The sequence below is a fragment of the Hemicordylus capensis genome, chromosome 4 (assembly GCF_027244095.1).
Source record: "Hemicordylus capensis ecotype Gifberg chromosome 4, rHemCap1.1.pri, whole genome shotgun sequence".
NCBI classification, from domain to species: Eukaryota; Metazoa; Chordata; class Lepidosauria; order Squamata; family Cordylidae; genus Hemicordylus; species Hemicordylus capensis.
The window spans coordinates 79,635,308-79,656,547 of record NC_069660.1 but is presented as its reverse complement, the minus strand read 5'-3'; the positions used below and the strand labels follow the sequence as shown (position 1 = coordinate 79,656,547).

Here is a 21,240-nt window from a genome sequence, read left to right as displayed (position 1 = left end):
TGGGGGGAGGCAGGAGGGAGGATTTGGGTCCTGGAAGATGCATGCATGATGCTGATATGAAAGAATTGCTTTCATTGACTATTTTGAATTGATGCCGAAATGAAAATGTCTGATGAATGTCAATGTGATTAAAAAAATATGATGCTTGTTGATGCTGATGATGTGATGATAATGAGTTGTTGTTCATGCATTTCTGTTTTGTAATATGGCTTTCACTTGTGTATTTAATGTTTGTTGTCTGAGACTTTGCTTTGCTTTTTTCCACCCATGGAAGGACTGTGACTGAAGCAGCAGCACATACACACATGCACCCACCTACCCCCAGCCATGGCCAAGGATGAGCTTGCTGCTGGTGCCCTCACAAATGTCTGGCATGCAGACTTAGAGAGCACATAGCATTCTTAGGCCATGACCAAAATTTTAAACCTAAACCCACTAACCCTTCATAGAGCACACACTCTGCTCTGGTATACTATGCTTCCCCCCTACATAATCTCAAGTCTAGCTCTGTGTGTGTGTGTGTGTGTGTGTGTAAAATGCAATTCAAATGCCTTGGTTTGATTTATTGTTGTGCCTGTGGATTCGTGTTCTCTCTCTCTCTCTCTCTCTCTCTCTCTCTCTCTCCCTTTGCAATGAAGATTGGGTCATATTGTGACTTCTAGCATCATCAGCATTTTTATTCAAACAAGATTGCTTGCATCGACAACAGGTTGTGCTGCTGGTGCCACAGGCTCAAATCTGTTGCAGAAATGTCAAAGAAATGCACCAAAAATGTGTGTGCCGTTGCTGTTGTTGTTGTTGTCATCACTCTTCTACTTGTGTAGGTGGGAGGGGGCCAAACCTTGCTGTTCCACTGACAGAATGTTGTTTTGCATCCTTACTTAACCCGCTTTTATGGCCGGTGCCACAGATGTAGCTATGTCTGTCTGTTGCTTGTGGATGAAAAATGCTTGTGGGAGGGAAGGCAGGGCACATTTGATGCTGTTGTTGGCATAGTCTGCTGCCCTAGTCTGCTGCATCTGTGATATCACACTTGCTTGCTTGTTGCTGGCTGCTGCTGTTCCACTGCATTGGGATGGGGCACATGGGGCAGTGCATTTCCTTGTTGTTGTTCCACACTGTTGTGTGTAGATCAATTGCATTTCTGTTGTGGGGTATGGTGGGACACAGTGGGTGTGCGTGACCTTTGGAAACCTTGTTCTTTGCAAAGCTCTGCTGTTGTTGATGATGATGTGTGCTGCATCCACCCTATGGGACAATGGGGGCAGACAGTGCCCATGTATGCCTGTGGGTTCCTCCTAGGAGTGCCATAGTGGGTCGGGCTACCACCCAAATTTGAAAGGAATTGGGCGAAGGGCTGGTTTTTAAAGAATTTTTGAAATTTGTGCATATTTGGGGCATAAAAGGAGCTTTGGGGGCAAAAGAGTGGGTCGGGTGGTAGTGCCCCAATGGGTGCCTGCTACCATTCAGATTCCAAAGGAATTGGGCAAAGGGCTGATTGTAAAAGTATTCGTGAAGTTTGCACATCTTTAAGCTTTTCCCCCATAGGGAGTAATGGTGGTTTCAGCAGCCCCATAACGCCACTTGGAGGGCACTGGGGTGGCCCAGAGCGAGTGGTGGCATAGTGCACATAGGATGCCAACCACCCACATACCCACAAGCCCATGGGGTACTGGGTATCATTGTTTCTGAGGTATTCTGAGTGTAGATTCTCTGGTCGCAAATGAGAGTGGATTCATTGTTTGTCATTGAAAATACAATCACACATATTTTGTGGTGCAAAGCACCAGTTCTTATTCTTTGTGGTGCAAAGCACCAGTTCTTATTCAATACATTTATTGGGCAGTACTGGAGTGAAGGCAGTGCAGTTGGTGGTGTGTTGCACAAATAGAGCACAAACACAGGCACAATGCTAAAGTAACTCATAGGAAAGAGTCTCCTGGTCATGTGCATGTGTGAGATGTGATGGTTCAAGGCTTATTTTGGGAGGCACAGCACTACTTCCTTATTCTTTGATATATGTATTGGACACACTGGAGTGGGGACAATGTGTTTGACTGTGTATTTCAAGTATTGGGCCAGGGGCCAGACACAATGCTAGTGCATGTTGCAGGAACCATTCCTATTCCATTCCATTCCAGCGTGGTGTAGTGGTTAGAGTGCTGGACTAGGACCGGGGAGACTCGAGTTCAAATCCCCATTCAGCCATGATACAAGCTGGGTGACTCTGGGCCAGTTACTTCTCTCTCAGCCTAACCTACTTCACAGGGTTGTTGTGAGGAGAAACATGAGTATGTAGTACACCTCTCTGGGCTCCTTGGAGGAAGAGTGGGATATAAATGTAAAAAAATAATAATAAATAATAAATAATTAATCAATCATGTCAGTGGCGGGAGAGGGGGGTGCAATCATTTTGTGATGTAAACCCCCTCCATTTCTTATTCATAAGCATCGCTTGGAAGCAACACATAACACTATGGCCTGGAATGAATGCTTGTGCATTTCCAAGAGGCTAGTCTTTCAGATGGGGATGTATGACATAGCATATTTCAGAGCTTATGTTGCCATGCATTGCAAACTGCATCCCATGCCAAGGGATGAAAACTTTGGTTTTTTTATCCAGGCTGCTCATGCACCTCTTTGTGTTGGAATAAGGAACTGGGAACAAAGAACCAACCAGCATGGTTAGAAAGATGAGGTCTATAGATAGATAAGGCTTGAACATTCACACACTCAGCATACAAACCTATCCAGAAAGTAATGCAATTAATTTATTTCAATATATTTGTGCAACTCCTAGGTGCACTCCTAAATGTGATCCTTGTAGTGCTACCCTATCATTGCTTTTCTGCTATGAATGGAATGGCATTACTACTTCCACACCGCAGTAGATATCACGTGTGTTGAGACCACAGTAGACTCTCCCCCTTCTCCCCCACCTATTTCTCTTGTGCTCCACTGCATCTGGGTATGCACCTTTCAAAACAAGAGGAAACAGTCCGGCTAACAATTCCACCTACAGCTGGTGTGCAGTTGTTCTGCCATTCTCAAATAAGACAGATTTTCTCCATTAATAAGTGTGATGATTTAAGCACAGGGAAAGTTCAAGTTGACACGGGATGGATGATGACACATGTGATTCTCCCCCGCCCGCCCCGCCCCCCCACACACAGGAAAAAGTGAGTGGTGTGAGAATCCTGGACTAAACACCCTGTCTGGAAGTGCTCTGGTTGAGTACTTGACAGACACAGCCCTTAAGTGATTCACTCTCCCAGCCAGACCATCAGAGAGAGACAAGACTACTCTATCAAAGGCCATTTAGGAAGCCAGATACCACAAGGAGACAATACACTATCTTTAACAATACCCTCAGATTGCACTTTTACTTCAGTGGTAACTCTATTTAGCAGTTCTCCAAGTTCCCCATCTCATTCCTTTTTTAGTAAATCAGTGAGGGCATCCACACAATCAAAAACTGTGTTCTACCCAGGTTGGGGAGCTGTGTGCGCTCCCAATTTTCAGTTGTGTGGAAGCAAGGTCGGAGGAAAAGCTACCCAGGTTTTCCTCCTACCTTATTTCCACATAATCACGTCTACCCAGGTTTTCCTCCTACCTTGCTTCCACACAACCGAAAACTGGGAGAACGCACAGCTCCCAAACCCAGGTAGAACACAATTTTTGCTTGTGTGAATGACCTCTATGTTAACTAGATTCCGTGGCATATATAGATTTTTTATTTTAAAAAAAACCAACAACTATGGGAATGGAACGGAGAACATCAGAGCAAGGACACTGATAGGAGGACCTCGACTTCCTATGCTTCCTATGCTCCCGCACCACCAGTAACTCAATCAGGACTTTTCTGCCGACAGCGAACTTGCCAGCAACCCACAGGTTAAAAACTTGCCACACATCATTGGTCAGATGGCTTGTGTCCAACCCTATGAACTCGCACGTTCCCCGGCGGCGGCTAATGACTGGTCCGCCGTCCCTCCACGCATCTCCCCACTTCAGCAGCACCATGTTATCAAAACAATAACAATGAATAATTAGAGCGCCTGTAGCCAGGCGCGTTTTCTGGAGGAGGAAGGAGAATTTTCCTTCCCCGAGCAAACAGACACACGACCTTGGCAAGCCACCCGAGCCAGGTCTCGCCATCTACGTTGCCTGCCAAAAATGGTTTCATGTTCGACATTAGGGCTTGCCTTGCCTTACACGCGGGGAAGGGGGTGGGGGTTGTCCTCCCTTAGCAACCCCACCAGGGCGCTTTCCCAGCAGCCCGATGTCAGCAATAGCTCCCCGCCTTGGCGTACTAGGTCTAGGAAGCAAGTCACCGGCGCGCCCTGATTGGCATGTTGCTACACAGCAAGGAAAGGCGGCGGCGCTGGGGCGGAGGGTGGGGGGTGTCTATGGGGCCTGGAGGGCAGAGCGCAGCCGAGCAGCAGCCCACTCCACTGGCTGCCTCCGCAGGCCAACCTCTTCTGCTGACAGGCGGTGGGTGGGTGTGAGCGTGAGTGTGCCAGGAGCTGGTGTGCAGGGGCAACGCACGCTCTCATTGGACGCGCACACGCGCGCGCGCTGCCTGCCTGCTTGCTTTTGCTTCCTTCCTCCAGTCAAGCCGCCTGGCTGAGCCCTTCCTGCTGCTGCAGCCGTCCGCGCCTTTGCTCCACGGCCCGATTCCCACAGCACCGGGAGCCCGAGAGTCTCTGGGCGCTCAGCCTCGCTCGGAATCCTGCGTCGGGAAAAGCCCCTTCTTCGACGGCCCCAGCCAGCAACATCTCTTGGAGCAGCAGAGCGGAGCGCTACTGCCGCGGGACAGCCCTCGACAGCCAGCCCCCACCCCGCCCTGTGACTGAGTTGCAGCGATCTGGGCTGTGCGGGATCCGTCCCCAGCAGCGGCCGCTTCAGCTGCCGGAGCAGCAGCCCTCTCGGATCGTCTCTTCTGGGCAGGGGAGGCCACATGAGAAGCGGTAGCTGCGCAAGGCGACCCGCCGGGATGGGCTGAGCAGGGGAGCGAGAGGAGCCGCTTCGCTGGTGAGTGAGAGAGGAGGAGGAGAGAGCGCTGCTCTGCCGCCGCTTGGGGAGGCTGCTGGTGGTGGTGCAATGCAACACCGCGTGGCAACTTGCAGGGCTTGGCAGACATGCTAAGGCGGGGAGGAGCGGACGGCAAAGCAGGAGCCGGGCTTCCCATGCCAACGAAAGGTGTCCTTTCCCCGCTGGAGGGAGCGGGCGGCAGAGGCCTGGCCTTCCCCTTCCTCCTTCCCCTTGCCTTGTTCTGCGGCAGGTAGACCCTTCAGGCGCGGCTCTGGTGATGAGCACAACGGGCGATCCGCCAAGTCTGCTTCGCGCCCGCTCTCCGCCCGACGTTCCGGCAAGCGCACACAGGAGCGCCGCCGCCGCCGCCAGGATCCCGCCCGGCAGCGCCCCCTTTGCTGCGCCGATGCTTCCTGCCTGTGCGATTCTCTATGACAGGAACGTGACCTCCCTTCGCTGAGTCTTACGATGTGGTTTCAAGATGTCTCAGTGTCCCGTCGACGTCTGGTGCCGCGTGGCGGGGGCTCATGGCTCCTGCTGGTGCTGAGTTTTGCCGTTGCCCGGAAAGGCGGCTTGGCATTGAATTGCCCCAAGGACTGTGTGTGTGCCAGCAACATCATCAGCTGCTCGAAAGCTGACCTGAAGAGCTTCCCTGCTCACCTTCCTCGGTATGTAGCTGTCCTGGATTTCAGTCATAATAAATTGGAGCGCCTGCGAGCGGAATGGACCCCTTCCGGACTCTCTCAACTCCACTCTTTATTCCTCAGCCACAACGGCCTTGTCTTCATCTCCACCGAGGCCTTCTGCAACGTCCCCCACCTGAAGTACTTGGATCTATCCTCTAATGAAATCGAATCCCTAGGGGAGAACATCTTCAGCACCCTGAAGGAGCTGGAAGTTCTGCTGCTCTACAGCAACAAGATCGCCAAGATTGACCGCACTGCTTTTGAGGACATGGCCATGCTCCAGAAACTGTACCTGAGCAATAATTATATCTCCCGCTTCCCCCTGGAGCTGGTGAAAAGAGGGGAGAGCAAGCTTGCCCTGCTGGACCTCTCTGCCAACCATATCAGGAACTTGCATGTCAAGGAGGTGACGGGCCTCCCAGCGTGGATGAAGAATGGCCTCTACATTCACAACAACCCTCTCAACTGCAACTGTGAACTCTACACCCTCTTTACCCACTGGCAGAAACGTCAGCTGAGCTCAGCTGTGGACTTTGAGGAGGACCTCAAATGCTCTATGGATCCGACCAAGAATAGAAACCTGATCAAAATCTCCAACCTCAGTGACCCATATGGCATGAACTGCAGCGAGTTCAAGGAGCAAGCATTGGAGGTCCACCGTGGTGAAAGGGTCGTCATCAACTGTGACACCAGGCAGCGAGGAATAACAGTCAGAGAATGGGTGACACCTAGATTTGAGCGTGTTCCCTCAGAAAATGAAAACAGCACCATAACTCTGCTGACCAATGGAAGCCTGAAGATTGATAACATCACTGTTGAAGATATGGGCCCATATACCTGTTATGCAGTAAGCCAGGTGTTCAATGAGACCCTCTACGTACATGTCACAGTCCATAATTATACTGTGCATGGGATCCCAGACACGCTTAATACAGCCTACACCACACTAGTGGGCTGTATCCTAAGTGTCATCCTTGTGCTCATCTACCTTTACCTGACCCCATGCCGTTGCTGGTGCCGCAACAGTGAGAAGCAGGCCAACCAACAGGAGGACAGTATCAACTCCTCGATGCTCAGCACCACTCCCAATCACAATGCTGAAGGGACTGGAGGCAAGGAAGGATTGAACCGCCACATGGCACCAAGCAGTACACAAGGCCAGAATGGCAAATGCAAGCCCAACTGCTCCCCCAAACAGGTGGCTAAAGGGACCCACAAGGCAGAGAGGAAAATGTCAGACCCAGACTCCGTCAGCTCAGTCTTCTCAGATACTCCCATTGTGGGAGCCTCACAGAGCGAAGGAGGGAGAGGAGGTGGAAGAGACAAGGCAGGGGCAGAATTGGTGGGGCTGCTGTGAACATTCTGGCCACAGAGGAGATAAGTGGAAGGAGGTCCACATCCTTAAAGCATAACTAGTCTTGTCTGGTACTTTTCTCCAATCTACCATGCTGTTTTTCTCTTCTTGCCAAACCCAGATTCCAGTGCTGAAAACCTAGTGTTCCAGTCTGTTCTTGAAGCACAGCAATTCCTGAGCGCTCGGAGTTCGGAATGACAATGTTTTTCAGTTCCCTGTCGTTGGAACTTTGCAAATGTCCCATTGAGACACACAGAGGCACAGTGTCAGTGATCCAGCAGACAACTAGGTTTTCTGTTCACTGTTTGCATACCACCTGCAATGGTTCTTCCCCCCTAAGCACCTGTGCAGGTATGAATTCCTGAAGAGCAGCTCTCTTTGTTGCAACAGAAATTGTCACCTTAAAGGCAAACAAAGTTACTGTGGCATAAGCTTACATAAGCAGCAGCTTATTTCACCAGATGCATGAAGTGGTCCTAAAAGCAATACTTGTAGCCATTCCTCATGCAAATCAATCCATATGGTATTGTGAAAAAGTTACTTTTTTAAACAGCTCAATAATATTTTTTTTAATGCTACTTAACCCCACACACACACACACACACAGAGAGAGAAAATGAAGGTTTCCACCACGCCAAGTTTCTCAAGACATGGTTCAGAACATTGTCTAGCAAGCAGGGCCCCCTGTTTTGGAAGCCTCTGAGCCCCCCCCCCCTTTCTTGCACAATGAAAAACATTAAAATTGAAAGTGTGGAAACATGGCAGAGGAAGGAGATAGTCATACAGTCTTTTCACTGAAGAGCTCTGTAAAAAGGACTTAAATCTGAATATAGCATCATGGCATCAAACTGCAAGACAGAACGAAGAGTCCTGAGAATTGGTAAGCTGGAATTCCATCTTCCACCCTGCTTGCTCTGGGACATGGCAGAGACAAGGACATGGCATGGCATGAGCCAAATCGGCCACTTTCCCCTCTCCGCTCTTTGTTTGGCAGCTTAACAGTCAGATTCCCATCACTAATTACAGTCATGATATGTGAAAGCAGAAGCGGGTTCCAGCACAGCTCCCACCCTTGCAGATCTGCAGCAAGTCTGGAGACTGGGAGGTTTTTTAGATTTGGGAAATCCTGAAGCATGTTGGCAGCAGCCTCATCATCTTCTAGAAGCTCTTCTTGCTAGGTTAACTGTGTTAGGAGACCAAGCATGCTGCAAACTCTGGTGCTTGGTGGGGAGAGGGAAGTTTAACACCAAGTCCAACAAAGCAGCTAAAGTCAAGGAGTCACACACCAGTCATCTTCTCAGCAACCACATGTAGCAGCACTTCTGGCTACACAGAGCCCTTCCTGGAGTGTGCTAGTGCTGCCTTCTGAACTCCCTCCTAAGACATACACCACTCTGTGTGGTTCCTTCCTAGTGTTTGGGTTTAAAAACAAAATTATTATTTTGAATTTCTTCCTCCCTGGGTTTATCCTTCTTTCTCAGGGAGTGAGATTTACTATAGCAAGAGCAGAGAGGAGGCACCAGAGCAGCCGCTTGAAGACAGGAGGACTGGTTTTGAGGAAGTCAGGGTGGCTCGGCTGCTTTCCCACTAACTCCACGAGAATATGAGAGAATCAGTCCCTCTACTAAATGATGAGGATCGCACCTGCTGGGTCTCCTTATGCGATATTCAGAATGAGCTCACCTGAAGCCATTCACAAGCACATGCGGCTAGAAGGTCCCTGTGCAAGGCAAGTAACTTGCCCCTGTTGCCATTCTGCAAGTCCCCACAGGGGAGACGGAATCCCTGGCTGACTCTGCCCAGCTCAGAATAATCCATTCGGCATGGCTGGTTTTGAGAAAGCCAAGGAGGGGGGCTTCCAAGGAAGAGTTTCCGACACATGACCTTGCAGAGGTTTACACCTGATCTGTATTCCGGCCAGCTGATGTATCTGTTGTCTGCAGAGAAGAGTGGGAAATGAAAGGGCGGGGGTGAGGTCAGGGGGTCTGTGATGTGTCGGGCTAGGTGGATATGACACATTAAGCCATAGAATGTATTGCACAAAGCTGTGAATGGTCCTGAGCAGTTAACATTCCTGAAGAGCAGTGCTCTGGGCCATAGCCATATGCTCACAGCCCTGGGGCTCTTTCTCCTCGGCCCATGAGGCACTCGCCCAAGAATTGTCAGAGCCCAAAGTGAATACTAAACCAGCTGCAAGAGGGAAGTGCAGCTGACCGGCCCTGACTAGCTCTGAGACTTTCAGTCGTTTTCCCTGGCATGAAGCAGGAGTCCAAGAGAAAACATGCCTGCTAGCCACGTGAGGCAGAGGAAGGGGAGGCTGAGGCATTAACAACAACAACAAGAGAAATAAACAGAAAGAATTGTATTGGGAATGGTGAAAGCAGGGAGGGTTTAGTCATAATGGAAGAGGATGACTGACAGATTTTTGTGAATCTACGGTTAAATTCTGGTTCATGTAGAGTCAGGGAGGTTGCCTTGTTTTGAACCCCCTTCCCCATATCCTGCAGTAAATCGGCTTGCTAAAATTCCCAGGCACCACAGGAGCAAAATCAGAGCTATTAATTAATAATGAAAAGGGCAGGTCGACAATTTTCGCATGCATGTTGACTGAATGGGGAAATATACCAACCGGAGATTGCTTTGATGTACATTCAAACAAAATCTACGACCTTGTACTATAAAAGTGCAGACTACCTATTTATTAACACCAGGACTTTAATCAACTCAGTCTGCTTTGAAGCTGTTATACTTCTAGGAGCGAGATAACAATATGGGAGTAGGGAGCTCTCTTTGCTATCCCATGGCTTCATTGCTGCTTAAACCTTTTGCTTCTTTGATAGGAAAGAGCCATGCTGCAGTTCATAAAGATGGCACAGACTGCAGTCTAGCAGAAAGATGGGGAGGAATTAACCTCTCCCATCCCCAGTCCTTTTTGTATGGGAAGAAAGGAGCTGGAATATACACAGCCAGTTTACAGCCAGAATGTACACAGACCTCAAGTCCGTGGTTGAAGGGAGGCAGAAATGCAATGCAGCACAGCTACATCTCTGTGCATGCATGCATGCTTGCGCACACTTTTGTACCAGCTCAGTACTGATGCTCACAAGCATGTGTCCATCACATTTAACACTTGGTATATATGAAGCTGCCTTGTAGTGGGTCAGACCATTTGTCCATTTAGTCAGGTACTGTCAACTAGTATTAGCTGGCACTCTTTCCAACTGAGAAAGACAGAGATCCCTTAAGTGGAGATGCCTCCAGAGATTGAATTTAGAACCTTGTGCATGTCAAACAAGTGCTAAAGTGTGCCGTCAAGTCAATTTCGACTCCTGGCACCCACAGAGCCCTGTGGTTTTCTTTTGGTAGAATACAGGAGGGGTTTACCATTGCCTCCTCCCACACAGTATGAGATGATGCCTTTCTGCATCTTTCTATATTGCTGCTGCCCAATATAGTACCAGCGGGGATTCGAACCGGCGACCTTCTGCTTGTTAGTCAAGCACTTCCCCACTGCATACATACTTTGATTTAGCGAACTCTTAACAGGCTTTACCTCCTGTTCTCACTGAGTGAGGGAGTGTAGCCTTTAAAAAGCCATACACACCCATACTCATTGCCTGTGTAAGCCCTCTCGCTGTCTTCTCAGGGTTCCTCAGTCTGCCAAAGATCCCACAACTACTTCTCTAGGAAGCAGAACAGAGGACTCTGGATGACTCCATTGAACATTGTCCTCCTCCTTCTGCTCCTCCACATGGAAATAGCCTGACAGTGTAAGGCAGGAAGCCTGTAACTTTAGACACCAGAATATGTAACAGGAGCAGCTCCTACTGGGTCCTTGATAAAGTGTCAGTTAAATAGCCTTGGAAATATCACTCGGCAGTTTGGCTTTAGTGAAATATGTGGAAGAGCACTGGGGGATCCCAGGAGAGTGCTGCCTGGCAGAGGAGTAAGGTGGGATCGGTATCTCTGAAAGGCCCAAGGCATTACAGCTGGCTGGTGCCTAACCAGATAATATCAGCCTATTCCACTCACAGCTGATGCACACACAAAAAGGTTGTTGGATCATTTGTTTCTTCCTCATCTAAAAGCCACTCTTGGATCCAGTGCATGTATAATGCTAGCCATCCCTTAACCACAGCGTAATGCTAGCCATCCCTTAATCTGCTAACTTGGCAAAGAGGCACTTTTTTAAATGTGGTGATTCTCTTTATTTAGCAGGGGGAGAGTAACTGGGCCTCTCCACCACCAGCACAGTACCCCCAGTGACTGTTGCTGGTGTCTATCTTATGTTTCTTTTTAGACTGTGAGCCCTTTGGGGACAGGGATCCATCTTATTTATTTATTATTAATCTGTGTAAACCACCCTGAGCCATTTTTGGAAGGGCAGTATAGAGAAATAAATAAATAAATAAATCCCTTTCCCTGCCCTTTTCCCAGCCTGCCCTTAACTATGGTTTGATGTTATGCCTGCACCATGACCCTGCTCACCCAGCATATAACAAAGCATATTTAATCTTATATGTTTATTTATTTTTTATTTTATGTTTATTTATTATTTTTTATCACATTTGTACACCGCCCCAAACTTTCATCTCTGGGTGGTTTACAGTGTATGTTGTATATGCAGTGTGGCGGATGGGAGGGTTATCACTTCTCCCATCCCAGTGCTAGACCTCTATGGAATCTAGATAATACAGCCATCATTAGCCTACTGACTGGAAAGTTAATGCCATCAAAATTAATAGGACTTACTTCAGAGAAAATGCGTTTAGGATGAGTGCATGAAATAATACAATTGCTTCTCTTTCAGAAATCTAACATGTGGGACCAAGCTTTCCCCCCACCTCCAAAAATGTCCCTTCTGTGCCCCCCCCCAATACTTTTTCTGGTGCCACCACGAATGTGCTGTCTCCCAGGTAAAGAGCTCCAATTCGGCTTCCTAGCTGCACATTGCTCATGCTAACCGCTTTGGGACCAAGGCTTTCATTCTACTCTCTGATTGCTCAAACCGTCTCTTGTATCCTTCTTGGTCAGAGCAGTGGACTCAAATAGCTCACAGGAGGAAGGACCATCTCTCCTTGCTCTTGTCCCACAGATGGATATTGTGCCTCATCAATAATTACTAAGGTGACCTTTTATTCCGTCTAAACTGCACAGTCAGAATGGAAGCCACCCACACGGTTTCCCTGTTGTAAATGGTTAGCTGGTGGCTAAAGGAAGGATCTGCCTGCTCTCCACACAGTGCCAGAACCACCCATCTCTCAGAAAACCACCTGCGTGCACCTGCTGTCTGTATGCAAGATGCATAGGGTCCCCACTGAGAATGTAAATATGCTTCGGGAACTGGAAGCAACATTCAGATTACGCTGCCAGGAAAGAACTCTCCTCTTTCCCAGGGGTGAGTGCTGCACCAAAGAAGCATATATTTAATGGAGGTAAGAATACAGAACACAACTAGATGTCGATCTGTTATGATTACTAAAGTATTTCCTAGGATCATGCTTAGGATCTAGTCTGTCCTTTTCTGTTTAACAACATCCAGTGCGTGGTGCTAAAGGGAAGAAAATATTCTGCCTTTTTGACTCTACTTGCTAGGTTTAGGACAAGAGCGCTTGTGTTTGAATTTCCCCAGATTCATCATATTTCATACACTGCTGTAAGTAAGCAGAAAATGAATAGTCTGCCCATGAAGGGTGAACTCCTGGCTTATTCTCCTGGCATCAAAGATTGCCATCTTTGAGGGTTCCTGAGGCTCAACAGCAACGTTAGGTCATTTTAGACTGTCCATATATTTAAATCAAGATCTGCAAGTTAGCCATACTGATTTTATTTGCTCCCCCCACCCTCTAGTGCTGGGCAACCTGCGCATTAGTATCTTGGATGAGGGATTGGTTGAGGCCTTGGAGAATAATGCTGCACTTGCAGATTTGCACTGGTCAGATGTGCTGTGCAGTGCACCTGCCCTGAATCCGACTGCCCGACTAATGAGATCAAGTGTGATGTCGGCACATTGGAGAAATATCAGACTGCCTCACACAATTCACATGTTTAGGAAGGATGTGCTCCCAGTTCCGAATGCCTTAGTCAATGCATGAGCTTGAGAAGGGTCTGGTGCAGCTGCAAACATAGCTTAGGGAGGAAAGTGGAGGGAGAGCCTGGGACCCAGACAGAATTTGGGCCCCAGATGATCTTTGGGAGAAAAACCCAAAACTCAAAGGAGGGCAAAGGGAGAATAAGGATTAGGATTGTATGTCTCTCTCTCTGTGTGTGTCTGTATTTATGTATGTGAGAGAAAGAGAGGCATCCTGCTCCCACTGTGTCTCTGTACCTCTGAACCCACACACCAGAGCAAAGATAGCTCCTCAAGCTCCACAAAGAAAGGCTACCAGATGCTTTTAGTCCAGCATGGCTCCATCTCCCACTCCCCGCTCCCTGGTTTTCAGGTCAAGCAAAATGTGACTCTAATCTGCAGAGGATACATATATGCTTATCTATTTCAGGCAGAGACAACAATCCCAAAGAGCATCTGGGCTGCATTTCTGTGTCGGGTAATCTGTAGTCTCCAGCATAGACATAGGTGACAATAAAACAAGTTTCAAGAATGTGCACCTGCAAGATCTGTCTGCTTTTTCATTTTCATCAAGGTGGTTAATAATGGCATGAGTATTCTCAAAGTGTCTTGCATGATATGGATGATCCTTGCCTGCGTATCTGCAGTGACCTCTCTCTAGATGCAAGTGACTGTAGCCAAAGTAAGATGCTTCAGGACATCTCTGGGTTACTGCAAGAAGTGGTATGCAAGACTGCCAGGGTAGGGATTATCCATTTGCTCTGCCGAATCAGCTCCTTGTTCCACATTTATTTATTTTTATTTATTTAATACATTTATATACTGCCCAAAACACAAGTTCTCTGGGCGGTTTACATTAACAATAAGGAAGCCAAGTGCAGTCATGACCACAGCTTACTGGGGACCAAGCAGAATAGCCTTGACAGGTATTCACCTGGGCACTCACAGTCTCTTTAAAAACTGTGCAAGAAAGAGACCCTGTAGCTATTGCACCTTCTGTTCCAATCTTCTTTTTGTCCACTCTCCTCACCTATTATGGATCAAAACTAAAGTCTGGGTGAAGAGAGCATTCCTAGATGGGCATAGCTAGGGGAGAGGGGGCCCATGTTCGCCTGTTTCCCTGGTGGCCCCTCAGAGTGAGGGGAAATAGAGAGGGGTCAAACTGTGGGGGGGCCTCAGGAGATGGAGGGCCCAGGTTCTTTGAACCTGTCTGCCCAATTATAGCTACACCCTTGTTCCTAGAGCATATTCACAGTCACCTGTGCAGTAGAGTAGCTTGTGTATCGCCTTCAAGTCAGATATGAGGCATATGATGTGGTAATCCCTCTCACGTTTGTCACAAGTATAACACTCGCTATCTGCTGTGACATCCGGACCCAAATATATGCCAGAAATGCAGGGACTATGCGATGCAACTAACACTATTGGCAGAGCGTATGACACACAGTACATGTGTAAGGTAATGATAAGTTCACGTCTCTAATAAATCATCTTGGAGTAAAAAAAAAGTGTGAGAACCACTCCTTAGAAAGACCACTGGTAAGGCGGCTCCTATCTCCTTGTATAATGAAATTGCACACTATACTTGTCATAGAAAGGCACCATGCGTATGAGCATTGCTGTCTGCTTGGCAAATCTGGGGTTGCTTCCTATTGTTCTAACATACGTTCTATGCATTTAACTGCTGCAGCAGGCCATAATTTTGGCAGATTCAGTTTACTTATCACTGTACCCTCATGCAGGACCTGTTGAGTTTCTGCTTGACAAGATGCAGAGCTACTGTCAGCAAACAAAAACACGGGGGGGTTCCCAACCTACACACATAGGATTTGAATTGGATATAAGGCAATGCAGAGTCTTTTCCTTCATTTGAAACATGTAGATCTGTGAGAGTAGAAAATGCATGCAGTACCTGAGCTAAATTGAGAGCAATGCACGCCTGTGCTATGCCCTTGCCCTCCAGGGCTTTCCATCACTATGGAATGAACAGCCACTAACGAAGTCCCTTCAGGAAAAGCATTTCCTCTTTCTCACTCAGCTGACAGAAGAGATTGATCTGAGAAGACAGTAACCCAGCTCATTGAGTAGGCTGCTCATGCATTAATTGTGGGAAATTGCCATAGGCTAACGAGTGAGCACATGACAAGATATAATCTTTTACTGGCATTAATATCAAAGAAGGCAGGAAGGTCACAGGCAACGCAGGGGCGTAACTATAATAGGGCAAGGGGAGACAGTTGTCTGGGGGCCCACTGCCTTGGGGGGCACCCCAGAAGCAAGTCACATGACTGACTCCCCCAGCTGTACACCCGCCCGGGCTTCCTTCAGTTGTATTCATCCTCCCAAACTGATGTGAGTGTTAAGACCTGGAGCTACCAGAACAGCATGTCTTTCTCTAGTACCATTAAATGACTTGCATCGTCCACAATTGACAAAACCTTCAAAAAAAATTTTACGATGATGTTCAATTGTGGCGCATGGGCACACACACAAAAAAATTTTACTATGCTTTTTGTTACCACTATTCAGCCTCATTTAAGATTTCTTTACTTCATGAGCTGAGTTTCAGTGGGGTGGGGGCATTTTAAAATCTTGTCTCTGGGCCCACTCCAACCTTGCTACGCCCCTGAGGCAACGTGTATGCTAATAAACCACATCTGCAGAAAGCTATGATTCGCTACTAGAATTCCTCCTCATGCAGTCAGAGCTAACCCCATCATCCACAGCACTGTGCTTATCCCTGCATAGCTGGGCATTTGTTGCTTCCTCACCACAAGGCCATGTTAATGGCTGGTTGCTTGGAACACCAGTCCAGAGACAATGGCTGCATTCGCACATAACATGAAACTGGAGGCCCCCTTACCCATCATGCTAGCAAAAACCCTATCTTCTGTTGTTGTTGTTGTGGCAGCAGGTGAGATCTTAATAGGATTGTAGCAATGCAGCTTATAGATTTCAAATCAAGTACATGTGAATGTTGGCTTGTACATACACACATATACATGAATGTAATATATGCACCTATTGTTTTTGTGATGGAACCCGGTGGACCCTGTTACTTAATGTGGAGTCGGTATGGTGTAGCATTAGACTGGGACCAGGGGGACCCAAGTTCAAATCCCTGTTCAGCCATGAAACTCACTCTGGGCCAATCATTTATCTCTCAGCCTCACCCACCTCACAGGGTTGTTGTTTAAAACATAAACATAACCATGTACACCGTTCTGGACTCCTTGGAGAAAAAGCAGGATATTCATGACAATAAATAAAAAGGCAGCTAACGAGTGGAGAAGCACTGCACCAGCGGAAGGGTGTTAAGACTTCCCACATACAGGATACTCAGATAGGAAAGATGTATTTGCGCTTGAGTTGGAAAGGGCATACAACAATTTCCAGCCATTGACTAAATGAGATGCAAATGAAGGAAACAAAAGCCTTAATAAAAGTACAGCCCTTCAAGCTAACAAGTAATATAACTCTGTTATTTGCAAGCCGTTCTCAACAATTGCGCACACTGGCTGAATACAGTACTGTTGTCCTGTACCTGTTACATTTGACAAGAGCTGGAACACACAAGAATGCAACCCATTCGCATGGGTCAGCAGGGTTGAGCAGAGGGGACAACGCAGCATGCAGATTCAGCTGCTCAGGAAAAGGACAGCAGCCGCCTCCTCTGCCTTCCAAGGGCTCAAAAAAGCCTAGCAACAGCACTTGCCCATCCCACAAGGGCATTCTAAAAGCCAGGCCAGTTGTATTTTCATTGCTTAAAGGATTGAGTCCCGCCACAGAAATCCCCTGAGCACATAGGCAAGTATTAGAAGGGCTTTAGATCCATCTCCATGTGAATGGGATAATAACTTTCAGTTAAAGTATTAAGACCTAATTTATCCTCCCTGACTGAGAGCTTTATGCTACCGTGCCTGGACTTTAAGGCCAGTTAGGCCTTGCAGGGATTCCCTTGTGAATCAAAAAAACATTGACTTCCACTCAGCCCCTAAAGAGAATTAAAAACCTGTCCATGTGTTGGATCACAAAGCTGCCTAAAGACGCAGCTAGAGGAGGGACAGAAGTCTAGCTAACTCAGAGAGCAACTAAGGATGTTACACTGGTGATGACTCCTCCCTTTTCTGAGCCCCAAGAATGGCTTTTGAATAATATTTGTGGGTTACAAAGGCTACAAAACCAGAGCAATCCTGAAATATCAAGAGGAATCAGGATCTGTGTAATAGCACTATAGGGGACCAATTCCTGCTTTGTTTCCAGGTTTGGGAGATGGCAATGGTAAACCCTTCCTGTATTCTGCCAAAGACAACCACGAGGCTCTGTGGTCGCCAGGAGTCGGCACCAACTCAACGGCACACTTTACTTTATCCAGGTTTCACTTTGGATTGCAACTCAGCCAGCACACACACACTGTTCCACCTGCTCTTTTCCAGAAAGGAATGTCAGTATTCCCCTGGCCCTCTAAGGTCCTAACGAGACATTACAAATGAATATGTGGCTTTCATTGACCTGCAGCTCCTTTATTGCATCTTCCCAATAAGGCTTGGAGAGTCACTGCTAGTCAGAGGAGACAAATCTAAGCTCGATGGACCAATGGTCTGACTTGGTATAAGGCAGCTTCCTATGTCCCTATGGCTTAGTTAAAGAAATGTATATCATGAGATTGTTGCATGCCGTCTTTCTCCGCCTGCCTACAAGTGACAGTTAATGAAACGGAACAGGAAAACAGTGCAACCATGTCAAGCCATGAATTTTTTTCACTAGATGTTACTAGGGACTTGTATGTGGGTTGAGGGCAGCTACACATTTTCAATAATGCCTTGTTAGTCCCTAAATAATCTATGGCCCAGGGAATACTCCTACCATATTGGTGTGATCATTACCACTCTGCTTGGAAGATGCACAATTCTGACTGCCATTAACACAGGCCAGATATGGAAGGAAGGGTAAAACTCTGGGGATTTCTTCCATTCGGAATACTTCTTGTGGCCACTTAGTCCACTCACCTGTTCACCACCAGCACTATCATTTCCTAGAACTACAACTGAAACACCCTTCTTGCTGCTCAGCCTGCATAAGTGCCTTGGCAAGTAGTCTTTGTTTCCGTCTAGAAATGTGTGGCACTCCTCAGTATGTCAGAAGTATTCTGAGATCTTGCAATGATTGACACTTCCGTAGATTCAAGGATTTCAGATGTTCATTGTGGATGGGAGACATTTAAGAGATCCCGTCAGCAAGCATAAAATGTAATTCATTTAAATTACATATTACATTTATTACATTTAAATTACTGTGGGAGAATATGTAAACAGAAAGGTGGATTGGAAATCCTATTATAATGAGAAAGGTGTATAATAATTATGATGAGAAAATTGTATAATGTCACCTCCCCTTCTCCCTTAAGATTCCTCTTCAAAACCCTGCTTTTCCATGATGAAGCCCTTGGCACACACCCTTTAGTCCTCATCTTTTACTGAACCTGCCCAAGTGTGTATAACTAAACTGAATGCACGCAATCCCCTGCTAACTGGACAAAGAGTCACATTTTAAACAGGTGGCTTATATTTTATCAGGAAGAGAACAATTGTCCCTATTCAACCCAGCATAGAGTCTCTTCAGTTATTGTTGTTGCTGGTGGTGGTGGTGGACCACTGGTGGTGGTGTGTGTGTTTGTGTAGATTGTGAGTTCTTGGTGGACAGGGAACTCTTTTATCCTATCTCCTCTTTCTATGTAAACCACTTCAAAAAACTTTTTTATTGAAAAGTATATTATTACTATTGCTCCTTGGGCAGGAAGGGGTCTGCCTTTCAGTTACTCTGTACAACATCATGTGTCTTAATTATGCTTTATAAACAAAAGAATACATATTAGTGCTGTTTTAGGCATACCCACCCAAGCCAGTTGCACGCCCAGCCAGGTTCTTACAAGCTAAGCACAGCTGCGTAGTGTCTTTAAGGAGACTGTAGGGGTTCAACAGTCTGTGCAGGTTAAAGTTTCTCAAATATTACTATTTCAAAATGGAGACTGTCAGTGAGGAAGGAAACACCTTACCTTGAGGGCAAAAAGTACATAGAGAGCCAGCATGGTGTAGTGGCTAGAGTGCTGGACGAGGACCGGGGAGACCCAAGTTCAAATCCCCATTCAAGCATGAGACTTGCTGGGTGACTCTGGGCCAGTCACTTCTCTCTCAGCCTAACCTACTTCACAGGGTTGTTGTGAGGAGAAACTTAAGTATGTAGTATACCACTCCGGGCTCCTTGGAGGAAAAGCGGGATATAAAATGAAAAAATAATGATAAATAAATAAAATAATAATATATAAGAGAGAATAAGCAAGAGAGGAAATTTAGAATTTTATTCTGAAATTGAATTTTGTATTCTCTAAAGCCAAAAGTGCAACACTGAAGGCCTATTCAGACATTATTTTCACACCAAATCATGTATGTGTGTACAGAAATCTGTACACGTACAACATAATATCTAAGGGCTGGTTCAGATGAACATGGACCCCTATACACAATAACATCAGGACCACAGCAAGAATATGGCCACCCGACATCGCCAAAGGACATGCCAACATGATCTCAGCACATTCTTTAATCATGCATGAGGAGTGTTCATCAGAATCTTCCTTCTACATGGGCTACAAAATCTTGTTGAAACAGGATTTTGTAGTGCAGGTAGAGGAGCAATTTGTCTGATGTGACACTAAATGGGGCTTGCATCTGATTTCAAAATGAAGTATGTGTGAGATGCCTTTAAGGGGTGACACGGGATTTATTTATTTATTTAATGTTTGCTGCATCAGATTAACATAGTTACTCTCCTGGAATAAATCCATTAAAAATTAAGCTGCCACAAGACTATTTCTTGAATTTCCTGTGCAGATATATTCTGTATATAGCTCCCCTACTCCACAATAGTTTCCTTCATTGCCTTGTGCAAAAAAACATTGCTTTCCCTTAGGATGTTGGCCTGAACTCAACTAAAAAGTACTTATGACATTTGTGTGCACACTTCCTCTAAACAGCTCAAATTATCACACTTATTTCCCCTCCATTTTATTCTTTTGACAGCCCCATGAGTTATGTAGGCTGATAGCAACCAGCTCAAGGTCTCCCCATGAGCTTTATGGGTGAATTATAGTTGCTTCACTGGAGGGGATGGGGAATCACAGAAATGGTCTGCTTTTATGAGTATTGTACTTCACTATATCCAAGGTAGCCTAACTTTCCTCTGGGTGGCACTGGTGCTCCAAAGTCCCCCACAGCACTCTTTCTCGCTGCTTATCTGGCAAAAACACTGAGAGAAGAAGTCACCAGGTGGTCTGTGTCAACCAAAAAGAGAGAGAGAGATTTCTGCAAAATAGGCCACACCGTAGGTTGAGAAACAATATAAGAGCCCCAAAAGACAAATGGATAAATTTAAAGTTTTCATCACGCTCCTAGACAAAGGAACAACAGTTCAACCCATCCTGCCTACTCCCCTCTCATCTCTTTGGTTATAGAAACAGGCTTCTGATAGGTTAAGGGTGGTGGAGAGAAGATCTGCTGTAACAGCCAAACACAGGTAAAGCCTTTAAGGAGGACCAGTGCAGATCCCCACTCCTGTAATCACGCCTCACAGGAAAGGATCAGATGGATTGGAGATGTCACAGTGAGGCATTCCGGCTTCAGAGTCCACACAACAATATGTAGTTACTTCCTCACAGAGACATTATGGTGTGAGGAGGGAGAGAAACTGCCCCCCTTCTTCCCCCCCACCAGTGACATGGAGTGGTGTGTGTCCCTGTGTTATGAGTCTGGTTGAAGCCTGCTTAATTTCTCCCATGGAATTCAAGGAGAACCACTGGCTGAAAATCCAGACTAACAAAGCACAGGTATTGTGAAGAGTTCAACTAACTTAGCTCCGCCACTCATACAGTGTGTGTGCGCGTGGGGAAGATTTTGGTGACCTCCCTTCCTCTGAAGGTTTCCTGTGCCACCCAAAACTATGTCCCTGGGGGTTGTGCAGCTCTCAGGGACATATTTTTGGGTGACACAGAATGCTTCCAAGTGAAGGGGAGAGCGTAGAACACCACCACCCCCGCCCCT

The 21,240-nt window shown here is 46.8% G+C and overlaps 1 protein-coding gene across 1 annotated transcript; it reads left to right on the top strand.

Moving 5' to 3' along the window:
- The first annotated feature begins 4,358 nt into the window (after positions 1-4,358).
- On the top strand, positions 4,359-13,680 carry AMIGO1 (adhesion molecule with Ig like domain 1). The gene is made up of 2 exons (XM_053248703.1): positions 4,359-12,509; positions 13,575-13,680. Exon 1 carries the CDS (start codon positions 5,503-5,505, stop codon positions 7,075-7,077), a length of 1,575 nt encoding a protein of 524 aa, XP_053104678.1. The 5' UTR covers positions 4,359-5,502; the 3' UTR covers positions 7,078-12,509; positions 13,575-13,680.
- Positions 13,681-21,240: the final 7,560 nt, after the last annotated feature.